This window comes from Trachypithecus francoisi, unplaced genomic scaffold (assembly GCF_009764315.1).
Source record: "Trachypithecus francoisi isolate TF-2019V2 unplaced genomic scaffold, Tfra_2.0 Contig01440, whole genome shotgun sequence".
In the NCBI taxonomy this organism is placed as follows: domain Eukaryota; kingdom Metazoa; phylum Chordata; class Mammalia; order Primates; family Cercopithecidae; genus Trachypithecus; species Trachypithecus francoisi.
This window is the reverse complement of record NW_022681431.1, coordinates 16,113,940-16,135,037: the sequence shown is the minus strand read 5'-3', so window position 1 is coordinate 16,135,037 and position 21,098 is coordinate 16,113,940. Positions and strand designations below refer to the sequence as shown.

At 44.5% G+C, this 21,098-nt stretch overlaps 2 protein-coding genes across 8 annotated transcripts in view; one reads left to right on the top strand and one right to left on the bottom strand.

The window, feature by feature from the left end:
• FZD3 (frizzled class receptor 3) overlaps window positions 1-6,562 on the bottom strand; it is a 71,294-nt gene extending 64,732 nt beyond the window's left edge. The window contains exons 1-2 of one of the 3 annotated variants that reach the window (XM_033229494.1): window positions 6,406-6,562; window positions 792-835 (exon numbers count right to left, since the gene is read on the bottom strand). The gene's annotated coding sequence lies outside the window, so the exon portion shown is untranslated. The remainder of the gene's footprint in view (window positions 1-791; window positions 836-6,405) is intronic. The other 2 variants (XM_033229512.1, XM_033229502.1) reach the window with 2 other exon arrangements.
• Window positions 6,563-11,406: 4,844 nt separating this feature from the next.
• Window positions 11,407-21,098, top strand: part of FBXO16 (F-box protein 16) — a 63,542-nt gene continuing 53,850 nt past the window's right edge. For 3 of the 5 annotated variants that reach the window (XM_033229447.1, XM_033229472.1, XM_033229463.1), the window contains exons 1-2: window positions 11,440-11,539; window positions 18,001-18,136. In XM_033229447.1, coding sequence (XP_033085338.1) covers window positions 18,038-18,136 — 99 coding nt within the window. In that variant the 5' untranslated portion in view covers window positions 11,440-11,539; window positions 18,001-18,037. Of the gene's footprint in view, window positions 11,540-18,000; window positions 18,137-21,098 lie in introns of all 5 variants that reach the window. The other 2 variants (XM_033229455.1, XM_033229483.1) reach the window with 1 other exon arrangement.

Below are 21,098 nucleotides of genomic sequence, written 5' to 3'. Positions count from 1 at the left end.
GAAAAGAAAACTGATATTAACCATAGTTAAAAACATATTTATCTTAATTACCATGCAGCACAGTAACAATTATGCATATCATTAAATACGTCAAATAACTGTTGAAAGTTTTATTTGATTGTAGTATTAAAACATCCATGTAAGTTCAGTCTTTGTTGTTTATTGCTTATGCAGCATATTCATCTGCCTGTAACTAAAAAAAAATTAAAGGGAACATTACTCCCTGTTGAATATGTATATAGTAACACCAAGAATTTCAAAAATTTCATTTAAACTAATCTATTTTTCAAGCAGGTAGGGGTTTCAAATCAATTGTTCAAAGAATACTACCACATAAAACCTGAGGAAGAAACTGAGCAATATCTCATTCAGCTTTTAAAACTAGCTGATATGTCCCCCTACACTTCTGCCTACTCCATCTATTTTACCTGGTTTCCTCTTTTATTCCTTTTGCCTCACTTGCAAGTAAAGCATCCTACCTTCTTATAAAAGTGCTTCCTTATGTACTATGACATTCAAATTACCATATACCAAGATGCTTTTGTAACATCTACTGTTCAGCTGTGAAAGGACAATAATCTTGATACAGAAAGACTGTAGTTTATGATTATTAAAAGAAGGGAAAAAACAGCAGTGGATTCAGTGAGACAAAAAGAAAACAGGCAAAGTACAGGTGTTAAAGAATTTTCATTTCCCCCAAAATAGCAGTTCTCTAATCTTAAAGTGTAGCAGACTCATGGATTCCCCCAGAAATCTGAATCCTGGAGAATGATATGCATTCTAATGATTACCTCAGGTTACAAGTGCTCCAGGTCAGGTCTTGAGAAATGCTATCCTAGAACAGAATAATTAAAAAGAATAAAGGTATCATTTATATAATTATATACATCAAATGAATTTTAAAAATAAAAGCAGATAGGGGATAACATTTTAATAGAAACATAAACAAAAGACATAAATTTACAAAAGAAATACAAGTAGCCAAAAAACATATGAAAAGATATTCAACTTCACTAATAAAAAATGCAAATGTGAGATAAGATTTTTGCCAATCAGATGAGAAAAAACAATAATGATAGAACACAGTAAAGGGTGGGAATACAGGGTAAAGAACACCTTCAACATTTCAACATTTTCAAATGCTAATAGTAAACTAGTTGGTACTTTAAAAAAAAAGGGGGGGCTACTTATATCAAAAGCCCTTAAAATGTACACAATTTCATCCAGCAAATCTATCTTATAATTTATTCTAAGTAAACACATAAGTACACATGATGCACAACCAAAATATTAGTGTAACACTGTTTATAACAATTTTAAAAAAAAACCTAAAAGTTGGAAACAACCTGAACATCTACCAATAAGAAATTGGTTAAAAAAAATATGGTATAAACACATGATGGAATATTATATAGTTACTAAAAATGATGAGCATAAACCTGTATTTGTGGATATGGTAAGATAGTAACAATAAATAAAAAATAAAATTTAAAAGCAGTTTACAAAACAGTATATGTATATAGCTCATTTTGTCAGAAAAAATATATGCACATGTAATATAGTAAAACTATTTCGATTGTTTAAAAATAAAATATTAAATGCTTTATGGAATTTTGTTAAAGAACCTATAGTACATTATTTTGTGTATGAAGTAATTAACTCTGCTCAATCTATAAATGTGTGTTGACTAGCTGACAAGAAAAACTACTAGTGAAATGACTGGTTTATTGACTACTAATTAAGCAACAAGCCAAGGAACACATTACTGCTTTACCGTACCGAGTAAGAAAAGCAAATCACTGATGATCAATTTAGTAAGAGTCAAAATCTGATTTTCAATACTAAAAAAAATCAGATAACCAATCAACTGAATCAAATGGTATGCACAACTTAAAAACTTAAACATTCCTGGCTGGGCAGAGTGGCTCACGCCTGTAATCCAAGCATTTTGGGAGACGAAGGCGGGCCGATCACTTGAGGCCAGGAGTTTGAGACCAGCCTGGCCAACATGGCAAAAACCTGTCTCTACTAAAAATACAAAAAGTAGCTGGCTTGCGCCTATAGTCCCAGCTACTCAGGAAGGGCTCAAGAATTGCTTCAACGTGGGAGGCGGAGGTTGCAGTGAGCAGAGACTGTACGACTGCACTCCAGCCTGGGTGACAAAGTGAGACCCTGTCTCAAAAAAATTAAATAAAATAAAAAAATTAAAACTTTTGATAAACATTCCAAATAATATGTCTTCAATAACATAATGAATTATCTGCTTCTAATCACAATCATGTGAGCATGCCATTTTTCCTAAGGTAAGGTCATCCATGGAAAAGCTGTAAGCTGAAGTTCCAGATATGCAGGACATAGTAAAGATCTGGCCAAAGAGATCCTATCCAAACGTAGCAAGTCATTAAATAAAGGCTAATAGTTGTTTTGGGTGTTCTTATTGATATTATCTTTTTTTTATTATTATAAGAAACTGCAGTATATCAACTGGAAAAACAAAGGGGGGACCTACTAGATTAACATAATTGGAGTGAGCAGCTTCAGGGGTGAGGGCCCTGCAAAAAGTGAATGCTATGCAACAGTTGCTCATGCCCTTTGTATGGGAAAAGAGACACATTCACTTCTCCATAGAGCAATACAGAATATCTGGAAAGCTGATTTCAGACTAAGTTACTTGGTTAACATTCCATCAGAAAACAAAAAGGACTAGATACTTTAAAGCTTACACATTTCTATTTTTATGAATGTACAACATCAGGAATTTTATATTTCCCAACCATTATTTATCAGGTTTCTTTTGATGACAAAAAGTCTTTAAAATAAAATAAACTAAGTATTTCTCCTGAAAGACAGCAATAAAGGGAAGGGATTCCAATCTTGGAAGACCGTCTTCCCAGGCTGGCTGCAAAATCAGACCCAAAGAACTCGGTGGGAAATGCAGGAGGTGGCAACTGGGAACAGGAAAGAAGACTGAATCCCAGAAGAAAGGATGATGAGAGAAGTGGGCCCTAAGGGTTTGTCAAAGGGGTTCTGCAACAAAAGATTATGTTCAGCAACTCTATCCCAATTTACACTTTCTCTACAGATAGGGCTCCATTTCATTGTTCTGTTGAGAATTCATTTTCTGGACACCTGATAAATGCAGGTAACATTTTGCATTTCCACTTGAGAAAGATCATCTAAAGGTTGTCTCAAGAAGTAAATGCTGGTTACACAGTGCCTACAGAGGGAACAGGAGGAATACTGTCTTTTTTCAGACATGTTTTCAAGAACGTATTGCAAGGATTAGCAATAACTATCTCTAAATAACAGTTTCTTCTCTTAAGAAAATTATTGTCTTGTTAGACAAAATATACACTCAGCAAACACTCATTGCTCAAATGGTACTTTCCTTTTCTTAAAGTCTATATAGTCTTTGGCCCTTTGCCTACTGTTTGCTACAAGAAAGTTTATATAGCTTCATATTTAATTCACAGGACCTAGATTCCTACTAATCTCAGAGAATCTCTTTTCTGAACTTTCCTACTTCATCTAATGTTTAAAGTCCATTTGTCATCATCTACTGATTACAACAAATAACTTAATCTTCCAATGTGTTAAGTGATTAAGGCTTAAAACACACACACACACGCACACAGAAGAAAAGTAAATCCATCTAGGTTCAAAATTTAAATGAATGGTAGGCATCAAAGTTCAGTTCAATTTAGAAATTATTAATTACTAAGACTAAAGAAGACAGAAGATCTTTAAAAACTGACCTGAAAATAAAACTGAAAAGTTAAGAGACAGATAGATTCTGGACTTTAAAATGGGCTGACATTTCAGCCCAGCTTCTCTTAAATCTGCTATCAAAAAATTCTCTAATACCAAGCCCCTGCTTTCCACCCCCCTTAACAAGCCTGTATGGTTTGCATGCTTTGACTACGGAATTATTTTAATGAGATAAAATCTGGGGACCAGGATTTGGTTTTCAGGCCCACTAGCCTAGTTATATTCATCTCAAACTTCATGTGCAATACACTCCTTGAATATACCAAACTGTCAATAGTTCCTAACATGATGAACTGGAAAGCAAAAAGAGGAAATTGATTTTTTGACATAGTAGGTAAAACTCTTTCCTAGCCAGTAAGAAGCTGTTACACTTCACTTGTTCCTATCATTATAGAAATATCACTACTGAAAATCTAATTTCTTTCCTCGAGACTCTACCACACATTTTCCTCCAATCTATGCTGAATAATTTATGCAGTACATATTTTCAAAATCATTCTTTTTATTTTTGTGCACAGCTGCAGTTTTAATCATGCATAATTCTAGAATTCTGGGGATAGAAAAAAAAAAAAAAAAACTTCAGGCCAAAACCGCTTAAAGAAGTGGTACGAATTGTTTCCTACTATCTGTCTCTGAAGGAAAAGAAAGTCAACAGCAGCTTAACATCAACACACTCACATACTCAGAAAAAGTTTTGAATATAAAATCTTAGAGTTTCACTACCAAACTAATATGAAATTTAAGTCTGTTTCCTGGGAAACAGACAACTTATTGGGAGTAAAAAACTCCTCTCTCCTTCCCCAATGATAAAGCTTTCACTTTGTTCTATACAAAGAAAGAATGTGCACTTTGCTATTAAATTCCCTTAGCCCTCTCTACTTCAAATATCTCAATCACGGAACTCCCAAGAAATATCCACCTGAATGCTCAAAGCACAAAATAAAGCTCAGAAGCATAGAGTAGCTAGGATGAGGAAACGGCTCATTGTCCTTCTTCTCCTTTTATAAATGGGACGCTTTTACAGATTTAGGAGAAATGGAGATAGACAATTTTAGTAGTGGATGAGGGAAAAAGGATAGGAGGAAAGAGAGGGCAGAATGATAGGCTTTACCCGTAATTTACTTATTTTCCTAACAGTTTCAAACAATGGGGTGGGAGGGGGGTATAGTAGAAGGGCTGCCTCTTAGTTATACTTTATCTTCAGCTCTATCCTTCCAGCCCCGCCCAGTCAAGCTCTTACACCTCTTTCCTAGGCTCTCCGACTCTGATTTTTTTTTTTTTTAATCTTTGTGGGTTTTCTTTTTTTCTGGAGGAAAAAGATAGTATTGATTTGTTTAAAAGTAAAGCCGGAAAGCATTATCTTCAGGAGTAACCACTTCTTAATAATAGAACTAAGGATTTCTATTCCTTTTCCAGACTAAAATGCAGGAACGGCAACAGCACCCCACCAAAGACTAAAGGAGGATGAGAGAAGGAGGTAACATCCCCAGGGCTAGTCAGGTCTTTGTTTTCTTGCTCATATCATACTAGCTTTACAAAGTAACTCAGTTCCCATCAATAAGCATTCCCGATCAGAACTACTTCTCTAAGATGAAGCCGTGTCTGAACACTTTCCCATAGCAGTCACTGATGTGGCTGCTCTGCTGTACTGCTGCTGCATCTCCCTCAATCCAGACGGGGACCAAAATTCAAAGAGTCATTCTACACTGGGCAAACCGCCGAACCTCCTTCATGGGGCCGATCTCTCTAAATCTGAAGTCTACTCCTCTGCCTCAATTCATGGCACGTGCTTTTGTTCTTAAAAACAAAGCCAAGAAAAGCCCCCTTGGCTTATCTTACAATAGAGGGATCGAACTCAAGACTGCTAGGATGTAAAACACCTCTAGGAAGATGTTTACATGTCTTGAAAGGACACAAAGCTCCTTAACCTTGTAGGCTATTTCACAACAACTTGATTTCAGATGCGGACCCTCGGGCATCCAGCAGCGGCCATCCCACGGCAAACCCACAGCCCGCGGAGGAGGCAGCCGGGGGAAGCTCGCGGAAGGGAGCAAGGATTTTGCAAACTGACGGACCGGCAGGGAAACTTTCAGACGTGGGCAGGCAAAGGTGGGCCCAAAGCTGACCCGGAGCCTGGCGGCGCGCGCTTTGGGCAGCAGGGAACCACCGGCGCATTGTCCTCCGCCCACGCCCCCCGGCGCCCAGCGCTGCCGCCGGTTCCGGCTGGGCCCCTCTCCTAGGCGCGCAGGGTCTGGGTCGGGGTGGAGGCGAGCGAACCGCGGTCCACACTCGCACAGGTTGCCGAGCGCGGGCTCTGGGCTGACAGGGTTAACCGTCTCCAGGGGCAGCTCCCCCCTCAGCCCTCAGCCCCAAACTAGGCGTCCCCGAGGCCCCTCGCCGCCACCGCGGGCCCGGCCCCCCGCTCCGCCGCCCGCCACAGCCCGGTGCCCAAGGCTTTTGTTGTGGCCGCGACGAGAGGAACGATCCGTAAGGAGGAGGCGCCGGGCTGCTGCTGGCTCCTCGGCGCGGGCTGAGGCGGAGCAGCAGGCAGCCGCGCGGCGCGTTCGCGGGCTCGACACTCGCCGCTCCCTCTCCCGCTGCCCCGGCTCAGGGGCCCACACGCTTCGGGGGGCTCACCTCAGACCCCGGCGTCTGGCTCCAAAGGGGTGGGGGCTGCACCGCCAGCCGAGGGCGGCCGCGCGTCCCTCAGGTACCCGGAGCGGCGGAGGACCGCCGGCGCGCGCCTCCCAGCGACAGCAAGCTTTCGCGAGCGCCAGGGAGCGCGGCCCGGGGAGCGAGCGCACGAGCGCGCGCGCACGCACGGGGCAGGCGCACTGAGCACGCTCGGCCGAAAGCTCCCTGCCGGAGTCTGGGCGTACCGGGCTGGCCAGGCGCGTCTCGTTGTTCTCTGCCTCTCGCCCTGAGTGACGCCTGGAGCTGCCCTGCTCCGGCGTGCTGGTTCCCAGCCCTGGAGGCGCTCATCTGAGATGCACTCGGGGGCCTCCTCGCAATGCACTCCCTCCTCTGTTAACACAGCGCGGAGGTGTGATTGCAGGACCACCTACACCTGGTCTGAGAACCAGAGGTGCCGACCTCCGGACCTGGGGATTTGGGGTGCTCAAGAGGCAGATGCCCGGATGCTGAGGGTGGCATGGGGTGCAGGAGCTCTGGTCTGCTACAGAGCTCCACGCGAAACAGCGTGGCAGACAGGCTACTCGCCCGGGATAGTTCATAGCCTCTTGGCCAAGACCTTTGGAAACAGGTGGAGCTGGTCGTTACTGGTGCGCGCCCCAATTTTTGCTCCTTAGGAAATGTTTCTCCTCTCCTTTTCTACATAAGCGGCTTTAAAGCTGAAAGAATTTTTAAAGATCATCTAAACTGAACCTCTCATTTTTCAGACGAGGAAAAGAACGCCCCAAAAGGTTAGGTGATTTACCTAAAGCCATGCAGCGTTTTAACAACAGGGCCTGGATTCATCCCAACCTAGGGCTATTTTTCTTTTCACTGCACCGTTTAACCGTTTCTTTCTCTTCTTTTTCGTTCCTCGTGAACCTAGATTGCATGGGTATCATTTTGTTCATTCGGTAGCACATAGAACTTAAAGAAATTGAACGATGTGAATGGTCTTAGCACTATTAGAATTGTACACTTAAAAATGGTTACAATGGTGCATTTACGTTGTGTGTGTTTTACAATTATTTTTAGAAAGGGGCTTGATACGTGTTAAGTAAATGTTGAAGAGTATTGAACTTAGACCTAGAGTTGCACATCAGAAGGTGAGCTGTGTGAACAGGCATGATAAATGAGATCTGAAATGACAGTTTCAGTTTCTCTAATAAGTAAATACTTGTGCAGTAAACAATGTTTAAAATAATATTGATTCGCCGGGCGCGGTGGCTCAAGCCTGTAATCCCAGCACTTTGGGAGGCCGAGACGAGCGGATCACGAGGTCAGGAGATCGAGACCATTCTGGCTAACATGGTGAAACCCCGTCTCTACTAAAAATACAAAAAACTAGCCGGGCGAGGTGGCGGGCGCCTGTAGTCCCAGCTACTCCGGAGGCTGAGGCAGGAGAATGGCGTAAACCCGGGAGGCGGAGCTTGCAGTGAGCTGAGATCCAGCCACTGCACTCCAGCCTGGGCGACAGAGCGGGACTCCGTCTCAAAAAAAAAAAATAATAATAATAATAATAATAATATTGAGGCCGGGCGCGGTGGCTCAAGCCTGTAATCCCAGCACTTTGGGAGGCCGAGACGGGCGGATCACGAGGTCAGGAGATCGAGACCATCCTGGCTAACACGGTGAAACCCCGTCTCTACTAAAAAATACAAAAAAATTAGCCGGGCAAGGTGGCAGGCGCCTGTAGTCCCAGCTACTCCGGAGGCTGAGGCAGGAGAATGGTGTGAACCTGGGAGGCGGAGCTTGCAGTGAGCTGAGATCCGGCCACTGCACTCCAGCCTGGGCGGCAGAGCGAGACTCCGTCTCAAAAAAAAAAAAAGTAATAATAATAATAATAATATTGATTCTTAGGTTGATTCTAGGCAGAGCAGTGTATCCTCTGGAGCCAGCGGTGCCTCTGTGGAGAGTGAGTGAGGGGGCAGATAGTGTGGGGGAAATCTGTGTGTGTCAGATCCCTTGTAGCTGGGGAACCTCCGGAGATGCGCTTGGAGGTGCATTTTTATTCAATTTAGCCACCATCCTGTAAAGACTGTCGGGAATGGGACACATCATAGCTCAACATCGGGAGGTGGGAATGACGTAGAAATGATCACCACTGGCCGGGCGCGGTGGCTCAAGCCTGTAATCCCAGCACTTTGGGAGGCCGAGACGGGCGGATCACGAGGTCAGGAGATCGAGACCATCCTGGCTAACATGGTGAAACCCCGTCTCTACTAAAAATACAAAAAAAAACTAGCCGGGCGAGGTGGCGGGCGCCTGTAGTCCCAGCTACTTGGGAGGCTGAGGCAGGAGAATGGCGTGAACCCGGGAGGCGGAGCTTGCAGTGAGCCGAGATTGCGCCACTGCACTCCAGCCTGGGCGACAGAGCGAGACTCCGCCTCAAAAAAAAAAAAAAAAAAAAAGAAATGATCACCACTGTATCAGCATGACTAAATCTCAGAAAAAGAACATTGATTCGGTGGGGGGGAACACAAGATATGTAAGTGATTATGCCTCTTTAGAAAAAAAAACAAACTAGCAATACTATACATTGTTTATGAGGGCAAACGTACATATAATAAAAGCCTAAAAATGGACAGAAAGGCTGCACACCAATTTCGTGACAATGACTGCCTCTAGGCAGGCAGGGAAGGGAATGAGACCTGGGAATGAGACACAAGAAGCTTCTCCTGTATCTGTGAAATACACACAAATGTAACATTTTAAAAAAATCTCCGTGGAGAATCAAGGGTGTTTCTTATGAAAGTGTCCAAACTTTTCTTTATGTTCGAAATGTCCCCCTTAAAAGTAATTAATATTTGGAGCTGAGTGATGTGGTTCAGGCCTGTAATCCCAGCATTTTGGGAAGCCGAGGAGAGAGGATCGCTTGAGCCCGGAGTTGGAGACCAGCCTGGGGAACATAGCAAGATCCTGTCTCTACAAAAATAAAAATTAAAAAATTAGCCTTGGAGGATTGCTTGAGCCCAGTAGTAGTTCAAAGCTGTAGTGAGCTATGGTTGTGCCACTACACTGCGGCCTGGGCAACAAAGCCATCCCTGTCTCTTAAAAATAAATAAATAAATAAAAAGTAATGTTGCAGTGTCAGACATTGAGCTCTATGTGCTCACTGTGAACAAAGACAGTGTGGACGGTGTGGCTCAGATTCTTTTGGGAGGACAGTAGTCTGATGAGAAAGGGCAGGACAGGAGGCCCAGAAGGTGTTGGTTGAGAGGCAAGAAGAAAGAAACCTTCTTTTCAGGGATGAAAATATTAAAATCCAACAGGGCTAAAGGAGATGCTTTCTATGATCCCATCTCTCTTTGATTCCATGTTGTAACCACCAATACGAAGTCTTTAATGAGCGGGAACTTCATAGAGAGACAGCACTCCCGACATTGTTAAAACTGGTCTCTTTCTGGATGAACCCGTTTTGAAACCATAAAAGCTAACTGGTAATACATGGTAATTTAGTATTGCATCTAAGTACCTCCCCCAGGCCACCCCCTCACCGCCCCTTTCCCCAAGGCTTTGTTTATTCATTTAGGTACAACCTGGTCATGTGGAAAAAATCCCTAGGCTGGAATTCAAACAACCTAGGTTCTAATTTCAGTTTGGCCACTTACTGATCCATTTTAATCTAAGGAAAGCAACAACTTCTATGAGCTTCACTTTTTCTTTTCAAACTGGAGATACACAAATGCTGCCTATTTAAAAACTATAAAACAGGTCAGGCACAGTGGCTCACGCCTGTAATCCCAGCACTTTGGGAGGCCGAGACGGGCAGATCACCTGAGGTCAGGAGTTTGAAACCAGCCTGGCCAACATGGTGAAACCCTGTCTCCCCCAAAAATACAAAAAAATTAGCCAGGCATGGTGGCAAGGTTGTAATCCCAGCTACTCAGGAGGCTGAGGCAGGAGAATCGCTTGAACCCAAGAGGCAGAGGTTGCAGTGACCTGAGATCACACCAATGCACTCCAGCCTGGGCAATAAGAGCAAAACTCCGTCCCCTAAAAAATAAAAATAAAAACTATAAAACACGACAGAAACACAGGGTTTGTACATTTAAGTCGGAGGAGAATGCTTTCTTATTGGTTTTGGGAAACAAAGATAGTGAGGAAAGTCTTTTTTGCTGTTGTTTTGTTTTGCTTTTTGTTGTTATTCACTGCTGCTTATAAGACCTGATTTACATTGACCAAAGGACCTCTGTTCCGGAATTTTGAACTTTTTGGTATCCTCCAGCACTTGTTCATAACTCTATAACAGCTGTTAACCGTGTGAGCCTTCCATTAGGTATTTGTATATTGCACTTTCCAGTCTTCCTTTTTAGATTTCTTTTTTATCCTTGTATTCTCATTTTGCTTCTCATTACAAGACAGGCGCTCAATAAATTTAATGAATTGGACGGGATTCTAAGAGTTCCCAAATTTAGTTATTCTTATTAGGGCATGCCATCTGCTGGTTCCCTGGTGTATCTGTCAGTCAGCTTGAATTCTATAATCCAATAAATTGAAATTTGCATTTAAGCATTTGTGTGTCTGTGTGTTGGGCAATTCCTCCTGGCCCCATCCTTCCACTTCCTGTTGCAGGTGCTATTATTTCATTGAACCAGTCTCAAATTCTTCTTCCTCCAACCCTCTGTTTACCTGTTGGCCACTCTTAAAACCTGGCACAGTGGAGCCTGCATTTCACAGCTCCGGAGTGACCAGGACAATGTGACTGGACATGCTCCGTAGGTAGGTAGGGCTGATTTGGGACACACTACGTCTTGAATGAAGGTTTTCAACGCTGCTTGTTTCAGGATTCGACGCATCTTCATTCTAGGGTTATATTGAGACATTGCAGTCCCTCCCACGCTCTCGGCCGCCACACTTGTTAATTTTATCCCTGTGCCCAATTTTGTAGCCAGCCCTCCTGGATCTCGCGGCCAATCAAGAGCCCACACATTGTTGCCTAAGAGACCCCGGATGCCAGCGACGGGATTTATAGACGGTGATTGGGCTTGCTGGAAGCTGGGAGGGGTGAGGGGCTGGAGGGAGTCAGAGAAAAGCTGACCTAATGCAACTGTGGCAACGTCAGCGCTTGAGGCTTGAAGAGGGAGACAAGCTAAAAGAGGTGAGAGCTGTGGGCAGTGCATGAAAAAGATGGAGACTCTCTTTGGAAAGCTCCTGGGTCTCTCATGAGCCTTGTCAGTGCTCCTGGGGATTTCGTTGTACCCTCTCATTTGGGCTACAGTGCAACTGCCAGATATTCATACTTGTGAAATTAACAACCCACAGATAATTATATGCCTACCAAGCACTAGCTCTTTGCTTTGTATTATAGTTCTTGCTTTTTAAAAACTAGTTAAGCGGACGATGAATTCGTATTTAAATCTACCCATATCCTATTTCTTGATAATTTCCTGATAATTTGAGATTCCCTTGTCTGATGATATTACAGTGTATGGGTAAATTCTGTTAGCAGACAGACCCTGTCCTATTCTGCTCAGTGAACTCTGCATATAACCCGAGAGCCCAGTATCATGTTCTGAGTTTCACTCTACATTTCTACAATTCTACAAGGGTTTTGTTTTTTGGTTTTTTTGGTTGGTTGTTTTTGTTTTTGTTTTTTGAGACAGGGTCTTGCTGTGTTGCCCAGGCTGAACTGCAGTGGTGCAATCATAGCTCACTGCAGCCTTGAACTCCTGGGCTCAAGCAATCCTTCCACCTCAGCCTCTTGAGTAGGGACTACAGGCACCCACCGCCACACCCACACCTGGCAATTTTTTTTTTTTTTTTTTTTTTTTGTAGAGATAGGATTTTGCTGTACTGCCCAGGCTGGTCTGGAATTCCTGGGCTTCAACTCCTGGGCTCAAGAGATCCTCCTGCTTCAGCCTCCCAAAATGCATGGATTATAGGCAAGAGCCACCACACCTGGCCTACATTTCTACAAGTTGTGGTGGTGGTGGTGGTGGTGGTTTTTTATTTTTCAAGATAGGGTCGCACTCTGTCCCCCAGGCTGGAGTGCAGTGGCATGATCTTGGCTCACTACAACCTCTGCCTCCCAGGGCAATCTTCCCACCTCAGCCTCCCGAGTAGCTGGTACTGTAGGCACACGCCACCACGCTCTGCTAATTTTTTGTTTTTGTTTTGTTTTTGGTAGAGACAGGATTTCACTGTGTTGCCAGGGCTGATCTCAAACTCCTGAGCTCAAGTGATTCACCCACCTCAGCCTCCCAAACATTTCTACAAGTTTTAATCCTTAAACTGCTCCTCACTTCCACTGCTGTAGTCATTTTTTCTATTGATTTAACAAATATTGAATACCTATGATATACTACTGTGATGATTCAGGTGAGCAGTGAGCACCAGAAGACCACATAAGCCAAGAATCATCAGAGTTGTGTGGCACGTTCTCAGAGTGGCCATGAGTTCAGTGTATCTGGGCAGAGAGTGCATGAAGGTGGAGCCCAGTGAGGCTGAAAGGGTAGATGGAGGTAAAATCATGGCAGACCTAGACTTCCATGCAAGAAGTCTGGATCCTGTAGCCATCAGTGAACCTCTGAAGGTTTAGAGCTGAAAAGTGACCTGATCAACTGGTCTTTTAAAAAATACCTGACAGGAGACTGTGAGCTCTATTAAAGCTGACTTTTATCTTTGTACCCCTAACATCTGCCTTGTAGGTACTTAGTAAGGTGGTTAAATAATGATGACAGTGTGAAGAATGGCTTAAGGCAGGAGGTGGTGGCTCATGTCTGTAATCTCAGCACTTTGGGAGGCTGAGGTGGTGGATTGCTTGAGCCCAGAAGTTTGAGACCAGCTTGGGCAACAAAGCAAGACCTTGTCTCAACAAAAAATACAAAAAGATTAGCCAGGAGTGGTGGTGCACACCTATATTCTCTGCTACTTGGCAGGCTGACATGGATTGCTTGAGCCCAGGAGGTCGAGGCTATGGTGAGCTGTGATCGCACCACTACCCTCCAGCCTGAGTGACAGGGTAAGACCCTGTCAAAAACAAACAAAAAAAATGGCTTAGAAGATCAGATTGGAAGTATGTGGCCAGAGGACCCATCCTTGCTATTGAAAATGAGACTAGAACCATATGTCAAGAACTAGGGTCATAGGCCCTCTTTCTGTATTTTAATTCTAAGAAAAATTAAAGATGAATATTTGGCTGGACGCGGTGGCTTGTGCCTGCAATCCCAGCACTTTGGGAGGCCAAGATGGGCAGATCACAAGTTCAGGAGTTTGAGACCAGCCTGGCCAACATATTGAAACCCTGTCTCTACTAAAAATACAAAAATTAGCTGGTTATGGTGTCAGGCACCTATAATCCCAGCTACTCGGGAGGCTGAGGCAGGAGGATTGCTTGAACCCAGGAGGCAAAGGTCGTGGTGAGCAAAGATTGTGCCACTGCACTCCGGCCTGGGCAATAGAGTGAGACTTGCCCCCCCCCACCCCGCAAAAAAAAGAGAAAAAGAAAGAAAAAGATGAATATTCAAAGGTAGTCCTTACAGGGAAGGAGATCACAAAAAAGCAACAGCAAGACATCTGTGGAAGGAGGGGATGACAACTTGCTTTGTTTTGTTAAGTGGGGACAATTATGTTTTGTATGTGTTATATAAAAATCTCTGTAGCTGGGCACAGTGGCTCATGCCTGTGATCTCAGCACTTTGGGAAGCCAAGGTGGGCGGATCACTTAAGGTCAGGAGTTCAAGACAAGTCTGACCAACATGGGGAAAACCCCATCTCTACTAAAAATACAAAAATTACCCAGGCGTGGTGGTGCATGCCTGTAATCCCAGCTACTCGGGAGCCTGAGGCAGGAGAATCACTTGAACCTCAGAGGCGGAGGTTGCAGCAGGCCGAGATCACGCCACTGCACTCTAGCCTGGGCAACAGAGTGAGACTTCATCTCAAAAGAAAAAAAAAAATCTGTCATAATAATAGCAAGTGGTCTGTTCTGTGAACACATATGTGCATGCAAATACACATACTGCCTGTCTTCTGGAATGGAAGGAGGAAAATACTGTAAAAGGATAATAGCAAGAGACGAAGCAGGACATCCACATTGGCCTATATGACCAAGAGGGCTGCTTCCCGGGGCCAGGCCCATCTGCTGAAAACCCATCTATCTTTAAGCTGGTTGAAAGAAAGTCTAATCTAAGTGACATGTAGCTCTGAGGAACCAGGAAAAAGAAAACAACCAGTGCAGGCCCTTGGGGGAGTTACCAAGGAAAGCTACTTGTCCTCATTCAGAAGAACGTGCCTAGGATCAGTCACATGGTTTCCTACACAAACTGGAAAGGAGAGAGTCGTTCAGCATAGAGCAGGGGTAAGCAAAATTTTGTGCGTATGTGCATTTTTCTAGGGGGAGAATTCATAGCTTTCATCATATTCTGCAAGAGCCATGTAGCTCTTAAGAAAGGATTCAAAACAACTCATTTAATTTTTATGTTTTTATTATTTTTTAAAATAATAAAACATTGCTCTTTTTAAAATAATAAAATTGCTCTTTTTAAAATAATAAAAATTGGTCTTGCTCTGTTGCCCAGGCTGGAGTACAGTGGCGCAATCACAGCTTACAAGCAGCCTGAACCTCCTGGGCCCAAGCGATTCTCCCACCTCAGCCCTCTGCCCCTACCCAAAGTAGCTGGGACCACAGGCGTGCACCACTATGCCCAGCTAATTTTCTGGGTTTTTTACTTTGTGTAGAGACAAGATTTCACGATGTTGCCCAGTCGGGTCTCAAATTCCTGGGCTCAAGCAGTCTTTCTGCCTCAGCCTCCCAAGTGCTGGGATTACAGGCAACAAAAAAACTAGTTTAAAAAGAAGAAATGTAGCCCAGACACGGCAGTGGCTCACGCCTGTAATCCCAGCACTTTGGGAGGCTGAGGCGGGTGGATCACCTGAGATCAGCAGTTTGAGACCAGCCTGACCAACATGGTGAAACCCTGTCTCTATTAAAACTATGAAATTAGCTGGGCCTGGTGGCTCATGCCTGTAATCTCAGCTACTAGGGAGGCTAAAGCAGGAGAATCACTTGAACCTAGGAGGCAGAGGTTGCAGTGAGCCAAGATAGCACCGTTACACTCCAGCCTGGGCAACAACAACAAAACTCTAAAAAAAAAAAAAAAAAGAAGAAGAAGAAGAAATGTAGAAAATAAATAACAACAACAAAAACAAATATATCACTTTTTAGCTGGGGAGAGCTAGGCTCAGAGGCTACACTTTGTGTCTATAACTTTTTTTTTTGGGGGCGGGGGACAGAGTCTTGTTCTGTCACCCAGGCTAGAGTGCAGTGGTGCGACCTCAGCTCACTGCAACCTCTACCTCCTAGGTTTAAGCGATTCTCCTGCCTCAGCCTCCTGAGTAGCTGGTATTACAGGTGTGCCACCATGCCCAGATAATTTTTGTATTTTTAGTAGAGATGGAGTTTTACCATGTTGGTCAGACTGGCCTTGAACTCCTGACTTCAGGTGATCCACCTGCCTCAGCCTCTCAAAGTGCTGCGATTACAGGTATGAGCCACCATGCCGGCTTGCTCACATGTACTTTTATCATTAGCTGCCAGTTAATATTACTGTAATAAAATCATTTCTTTTGGCTTAGTAACTCACCTAAATGTGTCTCAGATAGTTAGCTGTTGAGGCTGAAAAGAACCTGAGTGCTGATCTGAGCGCCCCTCATTCCAGTGGCATATTGGCAGCAGACAACTGCAGGAAGGCATTGTCTTGACACCTAGGGGGGTTTAAAATGTGGACTTTATCTTCCTGAGAGAGAGTATTACATGTCAAATGAGAACCTCAAAGATCTCAGATAGTGTTTGGGAAAATCCCATACCAGCCAAAAAATAATGATTTAAAAAAATTATCCAAGGCAGGGCACAGTGGCTTGTGCCTGTAATCCCAGCACTTTGGGAGGCTGAGGTGGGCAGATCATCTGAAGTCAGCAATTCGAGACCAGCCTGGCCAACATGGTGAAACCCCATTCTGTACTAAAAATACAAAAATTAGCCAGGCATGGTGGCAGGCGCCTGTAGTCCTAGCTACTCGGGAGGCTGAGGCAGGAGAAGCGCTTGAACCTGGGAGGTGGAGGTTGCAGTGAGCTGTGTCTGTACCACTGTACTGCAGCCTGGGAAACAGGGCAAGACTCTTTCTCAAAAAATAAAAAATATCCAGTATGTGTTGCTGTGGGGTCATTTGTGGAGCCCATTGATCAGGCAAGCAGGCCCTGGTCCCATTAGCCATCTCTGCTACCTGTCCTTGTGAAACCCACCATCAGAGAGTGGAAAATGCAGAAGCCTGCAACCCTGAGTGTATATATCAGAACTACTCTCAATCAGCTACTAGGGGAGCTGAGGCAGGAGAATCGCTTGAACCTGGGAAGCGGAGGTTGTGGTGAGCCGAGATCGTGTCACTGCACTCAAGCCTGGGTGACAGAGCAAGACTCCATCTCAAAATAAATAAATCAGTTAATAAAATAAGAATAAGAATAAGCCATTGTCAGCCCAGTTGGCCTAGTTTGGTCTCATGACCATCTCTTGGCTAGGGAAGGACAGGCTACCTTAATTAATTAAACCATCAGGCTCTAAACAATGAGGGAAAAGTAATTCCTCCTGAAAATTAAAGTGCTTTAATCAAAAGGAGGCAGACATATACTGGATAACTAAAAATAGCAAATTTCCCCCAATAAACTCAAATCTGTTCATTTCCAAAACCTTGGCTTTATCTCTCCCGCCATGCTACCTCTTTAATACGCTCTCAGGCAGGAGTTCTTGTTACTTGGATATCTGGAAGTTAAGAGGGGAGGAGGAGAGTTAATATCACAAGGGACAAGAATGAAGTGTTTCATATTACATGATGATTTTAAATTTAAAATACTTCTCTTCCTGGCCAATATAGTATGTCCTTAGCTAGCAGTGATTCTGGATTTCCCCCCAGAGTCCAGTGAAAATAAAGTGGCATTAAACTGACCTGGGTCCGACTACCAGTTCCACCACTTGCTATCTGTATGACCTTGGACAGGGTGACATCAATAAGCCAAATTTTCCTCATGTGTAAAATGAGTTAAAACCCACCACCTGACCAGATAATTGTGCGCTTCCATTGAGGAGACATATGAAGTGCTTGACGTATAAGATGCCCCCAATAAATGCTCTTCCCACCCCATTCCCTCTGCCAACATACTACAAAATTATATGGTATTAGTATTGGTTTATTTATTTATTTATTTATTTATTTTGAGGTGGAGTGTCGCTCTGCTGCCCAGGCTGGAGTACGGTGGTGCCATCTTGGCTCACTGCAACCTCCACCTCCCGAGTTCAAGTGACTTTCCTGCCTCAGCCTCCCTAGTAGCTGTGATTACAGGCATGTACCATCACGCCCAGCGTTTTTTTGTTTGTTTGTTTTTTACATTTATTTTTAGTAGAGACAGGATTTCACCATGTTGGCCAGGCTGGTCTCAAATCCCTGACCCCAAGTGATCTGCCCACCTCGGCCTTCCAAAGTGCTGGGATTACAGGCGTGAGCCATCATGCCCAGCCGGTATTAGTAAATTTTTTCTAAGGGTTATATGATTCACTTCTTCTGATAGGTGCTGTTTTTCTTATGGAAGGATATCCAGTTGTTTCATGATGGCATTTGCACCTCCAAAAAACATAGATGGTCCCAAAATGCAGACAAAGATGAGCACCTGGACACCCCTAAACCATCAGCTATTGAATGACCGGGTAAGTGACTAGAACTGTTTTATCAGTTGAATCCATGACGTAAAGGAAAAAAGATATTAAAATTTTACTTACCAAAATATGAACAGGAATTATTTAGGATTGTGTAATGGATGAACAAAAACCAAAATGAAGATATTCAAAAACTTTTACTGGCCGGGCGCGGTGGCTCAAGCCTGTAATCCCAGCACTTTGGGAGGCCGAGGCGGGCGGATCACAAGGTCAGGAGATCGAGACCATCCTGGCTAACACGGTGAAACCCCGTCTCTACTAAAAAATACAAAAAACTAGCCGGGCGACGAGGCGGGCGCCTGTAGTCCCAGCTACTCGGGAGGCTGAGGCAGGAGAATGGCGTGAACCCGGGAGGCGGAGCTTGCAGTGAGCTGAGATCTGGCCACTGCACTCCAGCTTGGGTGACAGAGCGAGACTCCATCTCAAAAAAAAAAAAAAAAACTTTTACTGAACCCTTGCTATATGGGCAAAGCTGGCAATAGACACAGAGTCCTTGCCCAAGAAGAAAATGTCTTGGATTTGTTCTTTTGCCCACTGTCACCTTCCTCTCCCACCCCACTTGCCTTTTTTCTTCCATCGCTTGTTCTCCCTAGAACCACCAGAACTGAGAAAGGAGAGAGTGGTCCATGGCATTCCCCAAAACCCGGTTTTGTTGGTATAGTTGAGGTTGCTGGGTAATGCCGCACATTTAATAGGATATATAAAAAGAATGCATTTCAGCTGATTATTCACATTACTCAGATTCTCTTAAGATGTTTATTTTCATGGCCGGGTGCAGTGGCTCATGCTTATAATCCCAGCACTTTGGGAGGCCGAGGCGGGCGGATCATCTGAGGTCAGGAATTCGATACCAGCCTGGCTAACATGGTGAAACCCCGTTTCTATTAAAAATACAAAAAAAAAAAAAAAATTAGCTGGGCGTGGTGGTGGGCACCTGTAATCCCAGCTACTTGGGAGGCTGAGAGGCAGGAGAATCACTTGAACCTGGGAGGTGGAGGTTGCAGTGAGCCGAGATCACACCATTGCACTCCCACTTGGGCAACAAGAGGAAACTCCATCTCAACAACAACAGCAACAACAACAAAGACATTTATTTTCCACCTGCACTCTGGGAAGGTGCCAGCGGAACACACTAAAGGATCATGGTGGACGGCTGTGGTGTGAGAGTGACCAACCTCTAGGGTTTTCTATTCCTGCTTCAGTTAGGGACAAAATTTACCAACAGGTCTGTAAGCTCCAGTGACCAATCACTGTATACAAGGACCACACCTATTTGGCAGGAAAGCACAATCACCATGTATAAAACTGGCCTCATCTTCTCGCTCCTACATACCAGTTACTCCCCCAGTGAGAGGCACTACTTTATACCAAGTCACTCAAGCCAGAAATTCTGCTTCTCCCTGTCCAGTCTAGGATTTGATTTTCCCCCAGATTACAAGCTAAAAAGTTAGCCTGTGACTTATGGAATAGAAGACTCTGCTGTTTCACAATAAAAGATGAGATTCTTGGGTCAAAAACAACTTTACTTACAAGCAGCATGTGGCATGAACATTATGTTTGCATGGGTTCTGCTGGTCCTCCCCGTCCCACAGGTGTGACGCATAGGGCCCAGATAAATGCTACACACACAGTGGTTTGAACCACAGCTGAGGAACAATGAGCCCAGGGCATCCACTGCTTTTCAAAGTAAGCAGTAAGTAAGCCTGCTCTTGCTCCCAAAGGGAGGCATTACCTCATCCCTCAAGGTTGCCCTACTGCAGACACAACCTGCAAGAATGGCCCAAGTCACAAATGCTCAGGGCCTTGCTTTTTTTTTTTTTTTTTTTTGAGACAGAGTCTCACTGTGTCACCAGACTGGAGTGCAGTGGTGTGATCTCAGGTCACTACAACCTCCACCTCCCGGATTCAAGTAATTCTCCTGCCTCAGCCTCCCTAGTAGCTGGGACTACAGGCGCATGCCACCACACCCAGCTAATTTTTGTATTTTTAGTAGAGACGGGGTTTCACCATGTTGGCCAGGATGGTCTCGACTTCTTGACCTCCTAATCTACCTGCCTCGGCCTCCGAAAGTGCTGGGATTACAGGGTGAGCCACCGTGCTCAGCCACGAATACTCAGGCCTGTACATCCTTGGCATGCCAAGATGTTTCAGTGTGAGAGGCACACAGAGAAGTGTCTACCAACGCTCCCTTGCCACCATATGTAATTTGCTTTCCAGTACTCTGAGTCCTCCTCCTGATCTCTCATTCAGGCCTCTCTTCTCCACCCGCCTATCTACTTCCAGCTCCATTCTCAGCTCACAGTCTGCACCCTTTGCCTAGTATACTGCAGTCACCCCCTAACTGGTTTCACTGCCTCTGTCCCTGCTGATCCATCCTCTATTCTGGTCCCAGAGAGATCTTTCTAAGATTCCGATTCTATTATGTGAAACCGGTAATAGGCTCTACTCCCAAGGGTAAATTCCAACACCCCCAGGCATAGCATTGAGGATCTTTCATGGTCTGACCTCAGCCAACTTCCCGGCTCCATCCCTGCCACTGCTCCTTCACATCCGATGCCTAGGCCCAGTTCAGGGCCCCCAGGTGAACCCTGCTGTCCCACACCTCCATGCCTTTGCATATGCTCTCGCTGTTGCCTCCTATCTGAGTCAATTCAAATGTCCTTTCCTCTGTGAAGCCTACCCCTGCGTCCTGCTTCCTTTTCTTTGCTCTCATCATTATTTACTGGCTTTCCCAGTCAACTCCCAGGCATGAAGAGTTGAGATTCTATCTTTTCTCTGTGTACCCCTAGGAACCTGGTTTGGTTCCTGAAGCACAAGAAATAGAGCCAGGGCTGGGCCTGGTGGCTCACGCTTGTAATCCCAGCACTTTGGGAGGCCAAGGTGAGTGGATCACCTGAGGTCAGGAGTTCAAGACCAGCCTGGCCAACATGGTGAAACCCCATCTCTACTAAAA